This window comes from Micropterus dolomieu, linkage group LG16 (genome assembly GCF_021292245.1).
Source record: "Micropterus dolomieu isolate WLL.071019.BEF.003 ecotype Adirondacks linkage group LG16, ASM2129224v1, whole genome shotgun sequence".
Taxonomy (NCBI): Eukaryota; Metazoa; Chordata; class Actinopteri; order Centrarchiformes; family Centrarchidae; genus Micropterus; species Micropterus dolomieu.
This window is the reverse complement of record NC_060165.1, coordinates 1,200,952-1,220,636: the sequence shown is the minus strand read 5'-3', so window position 1 is coordinate 1,220,636 and position 19,685 is coordinate 1,200,952. Positions and strand designations below refer to the sequence as shown.

Below are 19,685 nucleotides of genomic sequence, written 5' to 3'. Positions count from 1 at the left end.
TTCCCCCCCCCCCCCCCCCCCCCCCCCCGAAGCCAATTTCCCTTACCACAAAGTTATTGTTTATATGCTTGTTGACCAGTTACCCAACAGCGTCCGCTACTGCAGCTACATAATATTGCCCCAAAGGGAGTTCCCATCTCCCACAGAAAACTCTTGAAAACAGCTTGTTTTTAGTCCAGCCACTTCCCTTTTATCCCTGTGACGACACAAGGATGAAAGCTAAATGCGCCTCATAAAACGCTCACCAAGCGGCTAGTCCGACATGCCCTCAAAAACAGTGGTGGGAAAACAGTGAGCTGCAGCACACACCTCTCCTCTCCCTTCCAAACACTGGCTACCCTCCAGGTAGTCAGTGGACATAAAGTTGTTACTGTGATGTAGAGACAGAGCTCAGTTAAAACTTTATGGATGAAAGATCCTTTTGTTACAGATTAATAACTCACCACTCTGAAACTCTTGCTCCAGTCCATGTTGCCAAGCTGGTCGGCAACATGTACAGCTGAACCGAAGCTGTTTACAGGATTCTCGCTGACCCGCCCTTCTCTTCTTCTGATTGGCTAATAGTCCTTAACTAGGAATTGTGCAACTCCCAACAAAGATAATTTAGAGACAAGATGTATCACTCCATAGCTAAAACGAAGCCTTCAACACAGGGTAAAAAAGTGGCTGCAGCAATGTGCAGTATGACAAAAAAAAAAATGTGTGTAGTGTTTTTTGAAAATTTAACCATGTAAATCTGTTCTGGTACAACCCCTAAATAGGAATTTTTAACCTGAAAATGAGCATAATCCCACCTCTTTAAAGGTAGGGAGAGCGATAAATATCCAGTAAACTTCTTTTTGTCAAAAGCAGTGAAAATCTCCTCACGGTCTGTTAGCTGTGTGTTCTGTGTTTGCGCTGTAAAACGTCTGGTGTTTGTGCTCAGCCCTGGCTCTGTAAATGGGGAAACAAACAAAGTGGTTCACACCCTACTACACAACAGTATTCCAGCCATTCGAGCCATGATGTGTGCGTCAGTGACATTAAATAACTTGCCCACAAACATCCAGCTTACTTTCTAGTTCACCAAGACATGCGGTTGTTGTAATATTAGCTATAGCAGCAGTATAGTTGTGAGTATTGCAGTCTGGAGCTGCTGTGCTGCTCTGGGACCGTCTCCTCCTCTCTGCATGTTAGCTTCATGTTAGCTTTGCAGCAGTAACAGAAAGGTTTGCCCGCAAAGCAAAGAATTGTCCATGCCTGCCCAGATATGCTGTATCTCCAGTGTCCACTGCCGTTGTGACTATAATGTAAGTTCTGCACGAGGTTTCTGCCTGTTAAAAAGGGAGTTTCACCTTGCCAGTATGGAAAAGTGCTTGCTCGTGGTGGGAATTGTTGGGTTAGCAGGACTAAGAAAGGCAAGTGTGAAAGGCCTCTGTCTGTCCTGTCATTTGTCCAGCCACACACACAAACACAGATACATAATGGGAACAGAGAATTACCTATTGTTGGTATGCAAATTTACCTCAAGGCAGAGTGAGTCTGAAGGGGATTTCAATCTCTGTATTCTTCTTGCTGTATTATTTCAGCCCCAGCACTTGTCAGACAGTGAGGAGGTGAATGTGCACTGGATTTAAACCACTATTTAGCCCAATGCAGGGTTGTAGTTAAAGTGTGTGTGTGTATTCATGTGTTAAAGCGAGATAAAGCCCCAACAAAGCAGAACATCCAGGCTCGCCGGCTTCCGGCTTTGCTTACATCCCCCGACTCCCAGCGCTCGTTAATCCGGCACATTCCATATGGATGCTAATGATCCCAGCCAGCGCAGGATGCTGCTGCAGAACGCCCACAAGGCTGTCTGCCCCCCCTCCAATATGGGGTCCCTCATCTGCCTAGAGCGGTGAATCTCCCTGTGTTTCTGAATGTTCCTTTGAAGTGGCAGTGACCTAGAAATGGGCTGATGATGAAAGAATGGCTTAAAACAAAACAGAGAGGGAAATATGGATGTAATTGGGGAATTAATGCCAGACGAGGTTGGCCTTGTACTTTAGTCCAGGTCTTCTTCTTTTTACCTGATGTCAGATGATTGAAACATTGGTTATGTTTGCATTGCAGACATGATTGCATGGCACTAATATCATCCCTTTTCTACATGTTTCTCTCTTTGTCCATATACAAGTATTCTTAATTAACTTTATGTTCCAAACTAGGGCAACCTTTGTAGAGACATGCAGAGTTTGCTCAAGCTCTTTTAGTCGGTGAGTCCCGTCCTTTAGAGGCAAAACGAGCTGCACTTAGATCTAATTTCAGTCCTGCATCCAAAAACACACAGCATCTGAGTGAGCCATCTTGTGCATTCAACAAAATTAAGTTTACAGTGTCTACATGTCACATGTGTTCCCTGTAGGATTTTCCTGCAAAAACAACACATAGATCAGAGGTAGAAAGTGTCTAAGCCTCAGAACCTTTACCATAGTAGTCTTATTTATGGAAGAGTAAAGTTTTAGCAGCAACAAATACTTCTGTGTACTGGTTCTTGACTTGTGTTGTGTTCAGGGGTGAGTATCAACTGCAGATAACATATTTTCTCTAAATACCATCACTTGTTGAAGTGTTCAGATATGGTGCTTGATTTTAAACTTCAATTTGTAACTTGGATACTTATTTCTGTAGTTTTGACTGTATCTCTGTAATGATAACAATGTACTCATTGCAGAGATCTGGGAACACAGCAACCTCACAAAACAGATCCAGCAGTGCAAGAAACACGAGCAGTCAGGCCGGCTGTAAACACACCTCCTGACTAGTCAAATTCACGTGGAAGAGAAAATGACAGCGAACAGTGAGATTGTTAGCCAAACTGTTGTAAAGATCCATCACAGTTTACAAATCTACCTGCTTCATCTTTGACCTGTGGTGCTCACACAGTATTCCTGTGTAATGAAGGATTGGTTCTGACAGTTTGACCTCCCAATAAAGTGGCTTACTGTTGGTCTGTTCAAAATCATCTGAGTTTCTTGTAGTTGTTGCAGTGTTGCCATGTTCTACTACTATGTTGTCGTAACTGAACAATGGATTCCTCCTCTTCACTCTTTTATAGTAATCTTCCAGCTGTGCAAATTGAGCATATTTTGAGTGACTTACAGGTTTTGCTTTAAAGTGCAACTCAAACTCCATTATGTCAGATTTAGATTTATCTCCGAAAATGTGTTATTATCAATCACAGTGACCTACATTCTCTGTACTCTACATCTCCCAACCCCCATCATAGCTCCTAATCTGTCCCCAGTAAGCCTCCTGATAACACCTGTCCCAGCTTTAGGCCTGTTTGTGCTGTCAGGACGCTCTTAATTTCTGTCTGTGATGTAAAGGTTTGATTTTGTTTTTGTGGTTGCAGAAATGTGAAGTAAGATCAGTTTACAGTGATCATGGTCTATTCCTGAGCTGATATTATTTTCTTTCCCTTTCCCAGGCCAACCTGTGTTTTGTTGACATTGACAAGCACTACATTGAGCTTCCAGAGGACTTTCCCCACTTCCCCAACAAGGCTGAGTTCATCCAGGAGCTCAGCGAGGTGCTGCTTAGCTTCGGAATTTCTGCCAACACAGGGGCCCCACCACGGACCCGCACCAGCCCCGGCAGCACCCCCTCCACCCCTGGCAGAGAGCGTAAGACTGTCGCTTTCCGGCAGCTAGAGGACGATGGACGTAATGGCAATTTGGCTGGGGAGGAACTGGCTGTGCTGGAGCTGCTGCAGGGAAACGCCACCCTGGAGAGACTGCAGGCGCTGACCAAACGCACTGGGGTGACGGTGGCCCGCGTGGACGCCCTGAGGGCCGGAGTCAAAGCCCAGGGCACTGAGGGGCAAGGAGGCCGGACTGCAGCCGAAGAGGAGGAGCTAAGGAACGCCAAGCTGAACATCCAGCTGAGAGAGGTGTTCGCCAGCCGCTTCACCACCATGTTTGCAGACTACGAAGCCTTTGTCATCCAGAGCGCCCCGGACCTGGAGTCCTGGCTCACCAACAGGGAGCAGATGCACAACTTTGACAAGGTGACCACAGAAAAAACACCACTTCCTACTAGGGTTTATTTTTTACCTTTCTAAGACACACTGTGCCTGTACAGAGTGAAGAGAGAGACAGAGACATGGTCATCTGAATTATTCTATGAGGGTGAAATTGCATTGTGTTTGTGGAAGACTAGAAAACAAATTCAGTTTGACATGTTTGTGCCTGTGTGATGAATTATGACTTGCATTCAGAGCAGTGTAGGGATCGTAAAAGACACTGTTTGCATACAACATGCAGTAGGCTTCCCTTGTGAGTTTTGGAAAAATCATCTACTGCACAGTATGAAAATCTGCTGTTGTGAGTATATTTTACATTTTCATCAGTTTATGTAAAAACCAGGCTTTTCTATGGGACAGGCTGTTATGTCTAAGTTGACCTTTTGCAGTAGTACATTCTATAAATGTTCATAATGTTTGATATTTAAAATATCCTGTAAGAACAGGAATTACAGAATAAAAATCGTAGAGTGGACAGGTGATTTATGTGGGATTATATCATGGTGTTGGCAATAGTCTCACATGTCCTTAGATGTTAGATTTCATCCACACTAAGTTGTTTAAATTTTAAAACTGGATTTACTTCTGAATATGTCACACTTTCAGGTTTTGTTGAGGTCTCTTCATGCTGTTTATATTATATATTGAATGTACTGTTGATACACACTCCAAACGTCCTGTATCTGCCTCTCCAGCAGTCGAGTGGAGAACTGGAAGATGTTTACAGTGAAGCAGCAGTCTTGACACAGCAAATTAACACAGTAATTGAATCGGTGCTAGCTGTTGTTTTTTATTTGTTTATTGTCTTCTGGCTAATTTCTAGAAACTGACAACTGTACATATATTTCTGTATCTTGTGCTCGTGCCTGCTCTAGGCCTCGTTCCTGTCTGACCAGCCGGAGCCCTACCTGCCCTTCCTCTCCCACTTCATTGAGACGCAGATGTTTGCCACCTTCATCGACAACAAGATCATGTCACAGTGGGAGGAGAAGGAGCCACTGCTCCGGGTTTTTGACTCTCGCATCGACAAGGCCCGCCTTTACAACGTCCGCGCTCCCAGCCTCAGATCCTCCAGCTACCAGAGGTGCTCCATCCTCAAGGAGTCTGGTAAGCTTAGTGGAGGCGTGAGTATGGATTACTTCACTGGGAATATGATTAAAAGTCAAACAAAGGTGCTTAGAGAGGCTTATTCAGAAATGTAGTGGTTTTATTTGTAGGTTAATAACTCACTGATCAGCATGCTGTGCATGTCTGTCCGTCCGTCAAAGCATGTCATCCATTAGAGGTCAGACAGGATTGCGCTGTGCCATGCAATTTTAAAACACACCTAAAGTCTTGTCTCTCATTTATTTCCTGGAAGCAGCTCGGCTCTCCCCACTGACCAGAAAACCCCATTTCTCATTTCTCTATGTCCCATCACCCTCTCTCACTGAGGCACAAGCACACACTCTCTGACACCTTCTTACTGCAACAGTGTTTGGTCAGGCCATTTTTTCTTATTTTCTCAATCAGTGCTGCTTTGCTTTCCCTTTCTTAGGCCTTTAATTGGTGCTGAATGTGCAGTGTGAGGCAGGAAGTGAGACTCAGGACTGACTCAGACTGTTGGAGACCAACAGGGAATCCACAGAGCTGCATGTGTCTGTTTGTGGTTAACTGATTTACAAGCTGCACTAGCTGTTCATAAGTTTAAACTTATCAACAAACCAGCCATCTTAGCGGTGCCTGACTCTGGCTAATCCAAAAATGGGCCAACAGGTGGAGCTGAGGCGGCCTGCAGATAGAGTGCAGTGGGTTTATTGGAGCTTTGTCTCTGGAAACGGCTGCCTGCTGCAGCTGGAAACCAGGTTGATGAGAGCCTTGAGACTGAACCAAAAACAGTAAACTGGCGTCATTGAAACCAAAACAATGAGCTAAAAGATGCTAAAACACTAGCTAGAGCTGAGCTGCTGTAATCTCTCTGTGGGTTCATCACAATGAGCAACACCTCACATTCAATACTCAATACCTTTTCCTTGTCAGTATAAAAATATTGATATTAATGAATAACTCACAGACTGATTGATCCATTTTTTTCATTTTGCTCTTGAAAAAAAAGCAAACAAGTGTATTTTTCAAAATATTTATTTCTTCAACATTATAGTGTTACAAGACATACAGTGTGTACTGTGTGTTTCCACAGTTGATAGCTGTCTGATATCATCTGATTATTTCCGTGTCATTTACCACTAACCATAGTAAACAAAAATAGAAGAATATGATGTTGTGAATTCATACTGAAACTGCTTTATAACCTGTTTTGGACTGATATATCAGAGAGAAAATATGATGATTCAAGCATCACAACTATTATCTGTGTATGTATCAACTTTCAGTTTGGCTCACTGTTCTCAGCTTTGCAGCACTTTGTAGCTCAGAGCATTATTTTCTTTGCTAAGAGTGATCAGGATTGTCATTTCAGCCAGAGTTGTTGCATTAATTCTCTTCTTTGTGTTTTGGTGTGTGTCTCTGTGCATGTTGTCTGTTTCATGCTAATGTGCCGAGCGATGTAAAGCTTTAATTGGTGAGGGTGAGCTCATTTGGGGGCGATGATGCAGGCTTTCCCTCTGCTGCTCCTACTGCAGCTCCTGTCTGAGGCAAAACAAGGTCAGGGCTCGAGCAGAGCAACATAACCTGGACAGTTTAACCACAAGCAAAGTTGTGCTGACTGTCTGCTGATAAGAGCGTTGTGTGTTTGCTGTTAAAAGCAGGTCAAAGACTTCTGAATCCCTGGGGCAAGAGAGGGAGTGATGAATGGGTCACAGAGAGAGATGAAAGGACAGCATACTTTATCTGTGATTTATAATGTAAACAAGTCCAGCGAGGTTTTCTCTTCTTGGCAACTGGGCAGCTGTTAGCATAGCTTAAGGTTTGCTTCGTTAGGCTGAGATGTGTGCTGTGAGAAGAGTTTGTTCCTCGTCATTGTTTCTGTTGGTCAGGTCTGTCCTCCATTATTTACATGTCTGTCTCTTTGGCTACATTAACACACTGCAGCTGAAATGTCCCAGATCACACCTGTTGTCCTTCACTGGTGACAAAAGATGTTTTTTATGGCTACACCTGTCTTTGACACTGCACCCTAATACATGTAATCACAGCAGCTTGCATCCTAGTCAAATCAAAGGATAATTATTTAATATATATCTAATTATTTTGGACGTCATTCCTCGTATTTGCCAAGTTGCTGAGATCTGGGAGCATCAGGTGGGGCAGGAATGGCCAGATGACCAGACAGGTTGTAAACAAACTTTTTAGAAGAGAAAATGGTGGTGATGGAGGTGTACAACAGACAATTTGGGTAATATTTTGGCCATGTGAAATGTCTAGTGATGTTGCTATGTTCTTAGATCTCAGAGTAAGATGTTATCATAACTGCGAGAAATGTATGGTTAATGGAATTATCCTTAAGGTTTGATTACATGGACTGCAGTAAAACTAAACGTATGCAGAAAAACTGAGAAAAAATTACAATTTACTGCTCCAAGTGTCTAAATGGATTCCGGTTCCCCTACAGCTCAGGCCATCGAGCAGCGGCTGATGAAGATCGACCACACCGCCATCCATCCACACCTGCTGGACATGAAGATCGGTCAGGGCAAATATGAGCAGGGATTCTTCCCTAAACTGCAGGCTGACGTGCTCAACACGGGGCCGCCCAATAACAAGTGAGTCCTTCTCCACCTTCTGACTGACATCCGGCTTTTGCACAGTGGCTTTTGCACAGTGGCTTCTTGTGCTTCATGTGTCATGCTTATTGACTGAAAAACTACATTTAGTTAGCTGTATTTTAGAATACACTTCACACAGCATCATCTGTCCTACACTTCATTCAAAGCAAATCACTAAGAGCTATACTACGAAGGCCGACACTCAGCTGTTCAAAGGAAAGAACTTTAACTGAACCCTCATGTCTTCAGTACAGTTTAATACCAGTTTTGAAACTGACAAATCTGCTGACACATATCAAGGGTAGACTTTATCAGAGCATTTTAAGTGCACTTTTATTTTAATTTCAATTTCAGTTTAATTTATATAGCACCAAATCACAACAACATTTATCTCACAGCGCTTTTCATAAAAGAGCAGATCTAGACCATACTCTATGATGTTATTTACAGAAGCCCAACAGTTCCCACCAAGAGCAGCACTAGGAGACAGAGGCAAGGAAAAACTTCCTTTTAAGACGCAGACAGGGTGAGCCATGGTGGGCCACGGTTCTGCTCTATATTTTAGTCTGCCTGTATGTCTGCAGGAAAACAGTGAAGCATAAAGACAGGAGGAAAAGAAAAATATTTTTTAAATAAATAAAGCAATAGTTTAACTTTTTAGGTAGCCTAATACTGTACGCTTATTTGTTCATTTTAGGCCTTTGCTGGACAACTGACAGTAGACAGATGACATGAAAGGAGAGAGTGATGAGCAATGCAATAATGGTCCCTGGTTGAACACAAACCTGAGCACCTCTGGATTGCACTTTGCACAAAGCCAGTCTAGCCGTTTCCCCCTTCCTGTAGTATTTGTGCTGAACTAGGCAAACCGTGTCCTAACACACAGATTGGAGATTGAAAACGATCTTCTCGTCTCACTTGAAAGAAAGTAAATAAAAATGTTCATGGAGAAAGCGGTTTCTGTGACTGGCAATGTGTTAATAAGCTGTATTTTAAACAGAATTCACATCGTTGAATACCTAGAGTTATTCCTCATTGTTCTAACTGCAGGTGGGCTCATAGGACGGCGACAGCTCAGCGAAGGAAAGACCGTCACAGACAACAAACGGAGCACCTGAACCTCGACAACGACCTGAAAGAGGTAGAAACACCAACCTATAACCTTCCATCTGAAGGCTGAAGGCCCCCCCCCCCCCCTCCTCTGTTGTCTAACATTATGTAGTGTACTAGCATGTCTTTATTTTCTCTGTTTGCCATGAGTTTTGTTTGTTTGTGTTCTGTAACAGAATTCCTGTTTGAGGTTTTTTTTGTTTCTTCTTCGTCCTTCAGTAAGACTTCATGTGCATGCTGCCTTCTGTTTTCTTTCCCATTCTTCTCTTTTGTTCCTGTCCTCTCCTGTCTGCTCATGTGTCCCATGCCGGTCGGTTGGGGGTCGGGTGAAACCCCTGTTCCTCCTCCTCCTCAGCAGGTGGAGGGCTATCTTGTCCTGCAGAACTCTATGGCATTTTGGGAGTGGGACAATGCGTCCCCTCCGCCTATCAAACCGCCTAAAAAGTCGGCCTCTGCATCCTGCCTGGTATGTGGAGGAGCTGCCTGTGTTGTGGACTCCCTCTCACAGACCCCTCCACCCCCCACCTCAAACTCACACCTTACACTCGTACGGAGGGGTCGCACCTGTTCTTAGGTTTAAACTGTTTTACTGAAACAAATGCATTTAAATTCTTATACTTCCCTTCTCTTGCCACTTCTCAGTGGTGGAATTGTTTAAAGTTGTAATCCTTAAAATGTCTGTCCTGTTTGATTTGGAGACACCTGTATGGGATCAGATTTGTGCCAACTTAGTCAAACAAAACTTCTTAAAAATCAAACAAAAATACAAATTTGAGAGATATTAAAACTAACTGAAACTAACTAAAATAAATTCATTTGAAAGTGCAGTTGAGTGCAGTTGAGTGCAGCAAGCGTTTTTTGCTTTACATTACATTTACTCATTTGGCAGACGCTTTTATAAGTGACTTACATTTGAGGAACAACATACAAGCATCAACAGAGGGGCGACTGTGGCTCAGGAGATAGAGTGGGTTGGCCGTTAATCGGAAGGTGGTTCAATCCTGGCTCCCCCAGGCTGCATGTCGAAGTGTCCTTGGGCAAGATACTGAACCCCAAATTGCCCCTGGTGGCTGTTCTGCCAGTGAATGAATATGAGTGAATGGTGATTGCAGATGTAGTGTAAAAGCGCTTTGAGTGGTCGAAAAGACTAGAAAGGCGCTATACAAGTACAGAGCATTTACAGAGCATCAATACAGCACTATATCTACAACTGACAATACATACTAGTAAGAGCAGCAATAAATACAAAGAGCTAATAGCACATATCACATCAATGGGGTAAATACCTAGGGAAAGAAGTAAGTATCAATACAGGATAATTGTAAGGGGATAGAAGAAGGCGTTACAAGAAAAAGTGTTCTCGGAAGAGATGAGTTTTCAAGAGCTTCTTGAAGTTAGAGAGGGACGCCCCTGCTCTGATGGCGTGTGGTAGCTCGTTCCACCATCGTGGTCTCACAGATAAGAATAGCCGGGTTGAAGGTGGCAAGCCTTCATCCATGCAGATATGTCCGAGAGACAGTCCGTGATCCGCGCTGAGACAATGCGATTGTCTTGGGGAAGAATAGGTAGAGTTGCATATCATCTGCGTAGCAGTGGTAAGAGAAGCTATGTTAGCGAATGATCAGCCCAGTTTCCGTTCTCTCAAATTGTTATTTTTTGTTTGTTTGTTTTGTTTGACTAATACAAACAAACTACCACTATTTCTGCTACACTTGTGATTAAATACTACAGAAAACAGTCATTGAGCTTGTACTTTGTAAGTAATCCGACATTAGAGCAGCCACTGTATCTGTTAACAGTGCAGCCAAACAAACTCTGTTTGTTTTAAAAAAAAAAAAAAAAAGAAGTCGTCCGTCAAGAATAATTGACTATCTGGTGTCATGCTGCACACACAGCTAGTAGTGTTCCAAACAACAGCAGGGCACAGTAACGTTTACATTGATGGGGAGTTGGACTTCTGCAGCCTGTAATTCTTCAGCTAACAGCTCAATGTAGTTGCTCTTCACTCTTCCATTTCTCCAGTACAGTACACAGTGAGGCTTACATCAATTCGATCAAATTGCACTGGCATTGTTTTCCTGTCAATCCCTCATGCTAAATTAGGCAATCTGAATCTGACTCCACCACTACCACTAAAACGACTTCGATATAGAGAGATACTTACCGAGTGTAAATACACTGAATGGCTACTGAAGAAAAAAAGGCAGACCATACAAAGAATCAAAAGTTGGTTTGATTTTATGAACATTTTAAGGATTATAACTTTTTAACAATACATGATCCTACTCTCAATGCTGTTCCTGGAATACCCTGCTGGTTAAACCTCCCTGTAGTCTCCTCCTACCCTCTGTGATCACCTAGGCTGTGATTTTATACAACCACATGTATCATTCACATGTTTTTTCTGTTTCGGTGGTCAAACAACAGAACAAGTATAATATCAGATTATTTCATTGCAGTTCTTGTCAGTACTCCATTTTAACCAGCGGGTTGAACAAACACTGAACAACTAATTTAGTCACTAGTTACACAAGTTCCAAAGGTCAGGGGAAAGGGAGCGCACATGACTGTAAGCCATGCCGCATCTTTTATGTGGAGCAGTCTGTACTCATATACATGAAACTTAGATAAAATTGGATAGTGAAATTGTTCAATGTCGCAAATTAGCAAGTTGAACTTATCCCGAAAGCCCTGCACACATTTGTTTCACCTCCACAGGCAAATCTACTGAAGGTAGCACAGCACTTTGAGCTATGGAGCTTCAGTGGAAACACTGCTCACGTCCCAGCACACGCCTGCCTAAAGGACACCTCCTCTTCTGTGTCCTATCCTTTCCTGTTAACTCACAGACGTGTTGGATTTTCCCGGCAAATCACAATCTAGATGAGTGAAAAATGAGAGGTTTTATTTGTCCATGCTCGTCACAGTTTGATCGTGCAGCATCCCTATTAATCCTATTTATAATGACAGCCGGGAAACCAACAGAAGTGAGACACAGCTGACTGAATAAAGATAAAGCTAACTGTGTCAGGTGGGAGCATGTCGTGTTAACCTGCAGCCGGAGTGTGTGCGCTTTGAGGTTAAACCTTTAGTGTGTGTGCATTCATAAATAAGTAAGACACAACACATAAAGCATCTCTCTTAATGACTGTATTGTTTAGGCCTGATCAGTGTGCTTGTTCTCCAGAGCTCACTAACGGGTTTTGTTTGATCTTCAGAAGTATATGCAGGAGGCCCGCGGCCTGGGGAAGAACCTTCGACAGCCCAAGCTGTCTGATCTGTCTCCCGCCGTCATCGCCCAGACCAACTGGAAGTTTGTGGAGGGGCTGCTCAAGGAGTGTCGCATGAAGGTGAAGCATACAACCACAGCACGTCCCTGCACTCAGAAATGAACTCAGATTCATTAGTAGCTCTGAGGGGCATCATCTCTCAGGTGTGATGTAACCGCTCACGTTTCATCAGCATTAGATATAAGAAATGTGTTTCCTCCAAGTGTGGAAACATCAAACTAAGAATTCCCTTCTGAGATACTAAAAGTGTTGATAATTAATAATAGCACCCCCATTCAGGCCAGTCACTGTCAAGTTAAACACTAGAACCAGGAGTGATGTCAGACACAGCATACTCCAAATGATACCCACTTTGTCACTGGAACCAATAAAACTTTTTTGTGGAATTGTGGTTTTGATGTAGAGAAATAGTGCTAGCAATGGGACTAACAGACTCAAATATGAGTAGTAGTATTAGTTTGTTTGTAGTTTACATTGCATATGGAAATACCACTTCGTAGGCTTTAGTTGCATTTTATTTATTCATTTATCCTTCAATCTATTTTCTGTTCTTTCAAAATTTGTGAGTTTGAAATAATGAATAGTCCTCTCTGTCTTAGAAATATTTAGTTTGAATAATGCAGCTATATTGTACACTATCATTGTGTGTGTGTGTGCGTGTGTGTGATTAGACCAAGCGGATGCTGGTGGAGAAGATGGGCCGGGAGGCGGTGGAGCTGGGCCATGGTGAGGCCAACATCACTGGACTGGAGGAGAACACTTTAATTGCCAGCCTGTGTGACCTGCTGGAGAGGATCTGGAGCCACGGGCTCCAGGTCAAACAGGTCAGTGCACACACACACACAGGGAATGCATTACACATTTCTTAACCAGATTTCTAATAAAGCAAATCTGGTGCTGTCAGTTTCAGGTATTTATGACCATAATGCATATTGAGGCTTTACTGCCTGAGTGATCCTCTTTATGGGTTTCTAATCTCTCCATCCATCAGCGAATGCATTAGCTGCCTTTATGTATGAATTGTGATTTTGGTTTTCTGACACGTTTTTCTCTGACCTCTCAGGGGAAATCGGCCCTGTGGTCTCACCTGCTGCACTACCAGGCCAGAGAGGAGAAGCTGGAGCAGCAACAGGCAGAGTCAGCAGGTAACACACACTCGCTGCTCTGCAGAGTCCACCACGCATGTAACAAAGCCATCATATCCTGTGTTTCTCCTCAACAGTGCCACATGTTCCTGAGAGGAGGAAATCTGATTGTTCCATAGCGATGCCGTGTCTACATGTGTCTCTCATACAGGATATGAGGTACGTGCTACCGTCCTCTAGTTATGGCTAGATGCCTCATAAGGTTGGCCGCAACTTGTCCTCACACTGTTGGTTAGAAAATCCAACTTGTGATTTGAATAACTCTAGACTTAAGTTAAACAGCACTCTCCACCACCATCATCACAGCACCACATGAGGAAATATGTATGCTATTCATCCCTCAGCAACACATCTGTACCAGTACCCACAGGCACACACCAAAACAGCCACTGGTTTTAACAAAGGACTGTTGTTTGAGACATTTTATTGGACCCAATAGATCGGTTAAATTAAATTATCTCATTGCACTTTTCATATAGAACAAGTCTAGACCATACTTTTACTATTCTTAATACTATTAACATAGTAGTATTAACACAGAACATACTATTCTTAACAGAGACCTAACAGTTCCCACCATGAGCAAGCACTTTGCAACAAGGAAAAACTCCCTTTTAGAAGGTAGAAACCTCAAGCAGAACCTAGACTCAGGGTGGGCAGCCAGCTGCCACGATCAGGTGGGTTGAGAGGGAGGCGGGAGCACAGTAGCGCAATGCAAGTTCCACATAGAGATGTACAATAATAGTAATGGTAGTGGCAGCAATATCTATAATAATAAAGATAATTATAATAGTATATATAATAATAACTCTAGCAGAGGGCGTCGAGCAGGAACACGGGGGCAGCAGGTGACCCGCAGCCACAGATCCAGACTCCACAGCTCCAGAGCCAGAAACACCTGCAGGAAGTGATAGGAGGAGAGAGGAGAGGGACGAGAAAGCACAAGACTACGGGAAAGGGGAGAAGTTGTGTTAGTAACATGCAATAATGGGATGAGGTTGCATACAGAGGGAGAGAAAGTAGAGGAGAGAGGAGCTCAGTGCATCATGGGAAATCCCCCGGCAGTCTAGGCCTATAGCAGCATAACTAAGGGATGGTTCAGGACTCACCTGAGCCAGCCCTAACTATAAGCTTTATCAAATGGTTTCTGCACATACACACACAAACTGAAGTAAAAGCAGATAAGGCAGGTTAATGATTTTTATGAACCTTCATCTATCTATCTTCTTCCCTCCATCATGTGTCTCCTCAGGCACATCCAGAGTATGTCAGAGATAAAGACAGATGTGGGACGAGCAAGAGGCTGGATTCGCCTGTCCCTGGAGAAGAAGCTGCTCTCTCAGCACCTTAAACAACTGCTGTCCCGACAAGCCTTAACCAAGTGAGCACACACGTCACATGCACTCACTTTGTGCTTTTGATAGGTGAGATTGTGCTTCCCTGAGATGCACCTGCACTAATATCACTGCACGTCCCAAAACCAATCACACAAACATTCACCAACATCAACTTATATCAAAGGTGTGAAGACATCCATAGGTTAGGTGAACCACACGTGTATTTGACAAACGCATAAATCTCACCTTTGTGTGGCCTCCCCAAGTAAGTGTGGCGTTTTCTTTGTCTCCTTGTGGTTCATGAAGCTGGAATGTGCGGCACATGGGGGGGGAAACACCCATTGCAGTTACAGTGGGTGTGTTTCCCCCATCAGCCACAAGCGCAGCAATTTAAGGCAAACTGGAAAATGGGAGACACAAAGGTGAGCTTTATGCTTTAGCAGATATATTTACAAGTAGGTTTCACTGGTCTAACAGGGTGATTTGGCAAATGCACTCCTGGTTAAGCATCGCTCATCCGAATCCCTGACCTTCAGATACATTCAGGATTGTATTTCAGTGGAAGTGATGGTCCTGGTGGTCCTGATGGTCCTGGCTGAACCTGCTCTGCCTCATGACAGGTGACAAGTGCAAAATCCAGTTCAAAATGTTCAGTTTAAAGAAAATAGTAGAAGAGAGGGTCTCAGACAAGGCTAGTCTAGTCCTGAACTGCCACATTATTCCAGCCCAGGGGACACATGAATTGTCATACTGTCACACTAAGGACCACTTGCAAGCAGCGGTGGCTTGTGGGACATTAAATGATCAGAGTGGGTAAACTGCTCTGATCGAAGCCAGATGAAAGGTTCTCTGTAGGATAGAAATCCACCATTTTGCCTGAGTGAACACAACAAATGAGATTGAATAGATAAATGATAAATAATAGATAGATTTAAATAGAAAAAATATATTATATTTTATATTTATACCTTATAGCACCAAAACACCATAACAAATTCCTTGTATGTGTAAACCTATTTCACTACTACTCAGATTCAGCCGTACTGTCCTCCATCATAATCTCAATAAAGAACCATTCATTGATTAAATCAATTAATTTGATTACTAAAAAGTATCAACGCAAATTCTTTGCATTAATGCTTCGTTTAATCCATAGAACTATACAGCACACTGTTTCACACAGACAGATTAGTTGTCTGTAAGAGCAGTACGAATGGAGTGAGAGGAGATAGGAGGACATTTTTGTTACTTTAGTAAAGTTAAATCTGTACCTACTACATGTGACCCAGTATTTTTATTCTTGAGACCTTGAGTTGTCAGCGTCACACAGACAGACTGTGTTTTAAAGACAGTGGAGTTTGAACAGCAGGTGATGATACTGTAAACCACGTGAACCTGACCTGTGCTGTGTCCACAGGAAGCTGTACAAGCGTTACGCTTTCCTGCGCTGCGAGGAGGAGAAGGAACAGTTCCTCTTCCACCTGCTCTCTCTCAATGCTGTCGACTACTTCTGCTTCACCAGCGTCTTCACCACCATCAGTGAGTTCTCCCTCAGCTGCACATGACCTCTGACCTCTGTTTGACCAAACCTAAGCATTAATGTTAAATCCAGACCTCAGCTCAGATTCACACCAAACCTCTATCACAACTGAAGGCACAGGCTGACCAGCTCTGCACGGAAATGTACATACAAAGTACACACTGAGGATTTAAATAAAATGTCTAATTATTGTGAAATGCTTTTCAGTCTTGAATATTATAATCAATACTAGAGTAGTAGTTGCAGTGGCAGGTACAACAACAAGTGTTCTTACTGGTTGTATTTATAGACATAAAATAAATAAACATATACAATACATGTATCAATAACATTTATAAACAATTAAACTGAACTAGATTCCAAAATGTGCATAGGTGAGAAACTGATTTGCACATAATTTGATTATGGTTTGTGGTGAGTTGTTGGCCATAGAATAGCAGATAAAACACAAAGCAGGTCGAGAAATACAAGATATAAGACTGTCAGTAAAAAAGTCAGGCCAACATTTCAGGGAAAAATCAGGGAAAATCTTCCGTTGTCCTGCTCCTATGACCTTTAATACTGTAATACTGTAATACTTAATTCACATTTGTATTTGAGCTTCCAAACATCTGATGTGCATGTGGGTTCAACAGTGAGGGCACCAGTGGTGACCAGGCCGTCACTGTGCTTAATTATCCATCCATACATAGAGCACATGCATCCCACCTTCTCCCCATGTCCCTCTGGTCAGGGTCGTGGAGGGGCAGCCAATACAACCTTTTTTCCAGCAACTGTCTCCACGTCACTGCACTCTCAGGCCATTTGAGCAGTGTAATCCCTTCAGGAGTTTTTTAAACGTCCGATTCAACACAATGTACATGCAGACAAGCACACAAGCATGTGTGTGTTAACTGCACCCACGGGCGGTAATTTAGTCTCCTCTGCTGTGCTGCCTGATCTGTTAGTGTGTTTCCTCTCTGCTGCAGTGCGTTTGCCCTGAATCTGTGGTTTCATAATTAAATAGGCCCAGTTAGATAACCTGCAATGAGTCTAAAAGCATTGTAGTGTTTGTTGTTCTGTTCTGGCGCTGACGTGCTGTATGCTCCTGCAGTGATCCCGTATCGAGTCGTCATCATCCCCATCAAGAAACTGAGCAACGCCATGACCACCTCCAACCCCTGGGTGTGTGTGTCAGGAGAGCTGGGAGACTCGGGCATCATGAAGATCCCCAAAAACGTCCTAGAGATGACCTTCGATGTGAGTAGTGTGACATTTGACCCATTTAACCATTTAACACCCAGCCGGTCGCTGTGGTGTGGCGTGAAGCCTTCACTGTTTGGGTGATGTCGGGTTTGTGTGTGTCAGGAATGATATTCGGTTGTTTAACTCCTCTGTCACTGTGAGAAATCACGCTCACGCTCTGCATGCTAGGAGCACTGAACGGTGTGCCATTTCCAAAGCATGTTTCTACATGTTGCTTCAGACATTTCCAACAGTCTGCTTTATCTCTGAATGGAGTTTTCGTCCTCTGATGAGTCACATGGGCAACACATAGACATTCCTGCCAATTGCTTTACACTGTTCCACTGATCTAAAAGTGGCTGTGATGCACCAAGAAGACAGTAAACATGGATGTAAACAATGCTGGTTTAAAACCTTCAAAATCAGCTTTGCAAGCATTTTAAAGAGAAGGAAATGGATTCGACAGGTTTGTTGGACCTGAAGGATACACACTTTTGGCGGGTGACACTGATCTCCACAGGCCCTTTAGGTCTTTGATGGTGGCCAGTAGAAATGATTGAGTATCAAACTGAATCAGTCAAATTTCAGTCAACAAACCCCCACTTTAGCAAAATGTCTTTGGAGAAAGCAAAGGCTGTTATGCTAAACCTCCATCACAGTTTGCAATGAGGGATTATTACCAACATTTCAGGTGTACGCAAGTATAGTGGTTTAGAGAATCTGACCAAACTGTCGGTTTGTTTACAACCTATCTGATCATCTGACTGTTTGTGTTCAAGCTTTGTATCATGCTCTGAGATCTCAGTAATTACCTGGCAGTGTACAGTGTTATCATAACTGATAGAAATGATGATACACAATATATATACAGTAGATAAAAATCAGTCCTTGAATTAACAACATACACTGCTGAGTTGCTGTGCGGGCTCTAAATTCCTAAAGTGAAAATGACAAAATGAGTTTCTGTTCCATTTGGGAGGTCAGTTGACTGCTTTTCCATTTTTTGATGGGGACCATGCAACTGTAGTACTGAAACGATGAATCAGTCTATTTACAGAAAATTGATCTTTGTCTATTTGGACAATGCGTTTTATCACGCTGAAATGTCAATCATTGCCTGGTTTCAGGCGTCGTATTGGTTCCCAAAAAAGACCATATCTTTGTTTTAGCATGTTCAGATCAGATTAGCATGTTTGACTTCATCCATTTTCACACAAAAGACAAATTTCCAATTTAAAACATGCGGACGTTACTCCGGACAAGATTTAAGTGACCAGAGGAGCAGTGAGTTCATAGAAAAACAGTAGGTCAATGTGGCTGTAATTTATGCTGGGGTGGGGGTGAAAAATTACCCACAAAAGCGCTCTGGACAGGATAAAGGTCACTGACCAGCGCAGGTAATGTTAAGATCACCCTGCCCCCCCACAGACATATATCCAGTCCCAGCAGGGCTACAGACTTCCTGCTCTCCTCCTCACACTGCATGTCTGTTGGTGTGCATGTGTGCACTGGTGATGTTTTCTGTTTGCATGATGGATGCTGTTCTTGTTTTGGTTCTGAGATCACCACACCATGATGTTAACTGTCCATCCATTGTGTCCTAACGAGTGTTTCCATCTCCTTCAGTCTGCTTTCAGGCCTCACACACACATCTCCGCCTTGTTCAAGGTTAGAGGAAGCCACTGCTCCATTTCATCCATTTCCCATAATCCTCCCTCTTTGAAATGCTTCTGTTCCAGTTGTCCTGTGCCTGTTTCCCTGTAGGCATTGTTGTCCTGCAGTCAGCCTCATTGTAGTTTGACTTGGGTCATAGTTGGTCTGTCCCTCAGCTACAGTCACTTCCTTGAGTCTGAATGCTGATCTGTATTATTATATTTATTATAGTAATTTCAGCACTGCTTAAGACTACTAGGAGAACTGGATTAAAGACAGACGTTTAATGTAGCTAAATGTTCTGAGTTACGTAAGTCTGAAAGTGTGGAATCTTAAATGCCTAGTGCATGTTGAGATAGCATCCTTGAAAAGGATTTAGGATTTAATTCAACAAATTCTCATTTTCATGGAATCCATGAATGAAGCAGGGAAATACGATCCTACTAATATAATTATATTCAACTTACTGAAAGTTGTAATAATTTAATTAAAGACAGTAGTGACAGCAATTGCTTTTAATAGTGCTGGAGATCCGGTAATGGTACACTGATAGTGTATATAAAGTAGGATTTCATATTAATTAAAAACACTTTGCATCAACTAGATGTTCTCTCTGCTGTGTGTGTTGTGTGTATTT

General features: G+C 42.9%; 1 protein-coding gene across 3 annotated transcripts in view; it reads left to right on the top strand.

The window, feature by feature from the left end:
- dennd5b (DENN/MADD domain containing 5B) overlaps positions 1-19,685 on the top strand; it is a 128,271-nt gene that overhangs the window by 95,534 nt on the left and 13,052 nt on the right. The window contains exons 6-17 of one of the 3 annotated variants that reach the window (XM_046072063.1): positions 3,452-4,030; positions 4,921-5,152; positions 7,596-7,746; positions 8,800-8,890; positions 12,081-12,209; positions 12,821-12,973; positions 13,213-13,294; positions 13,372-13,453; positions 14,547-14,675; positions 16,049-16,170; positions 17,265-17,410; positions 19,022-19,063. In XM_046072063.1, the coding sequence (XP_045928019.1) occupies positions 3,452-4,030; positions 4,921-5,152; positions 7,596-7,746; positions 8,800-8,890; positions 12,081-12,209; positions 12,821-12,973; positions 13,213-13,294; positions 13,372-13,453; positions 14,547-14,675; positions 16,049-16,170; positions 17,265-17,410; positions 19,022-19,063 (1,938 nt within the window). Of the gene's footprint in view, positions 1-3,451; positions 4,031-4,920; positions 5,153-7,595; positions 7,747-8,799; positions 8,891-12,077; positions 12,210-12,820; positions 12,974-13,212; positions 13,295-13,371; positions 13,454-14,546; positions 14,676-16,048; positions 16,171-17,264; positions 17,411-19,021; positions 19,064-19,685 lie in introns of all 3 variants that reach the window. The other 2 variants (XM_046072062.1, XM_046072064.1) reach the window with 2 other exon arrangements.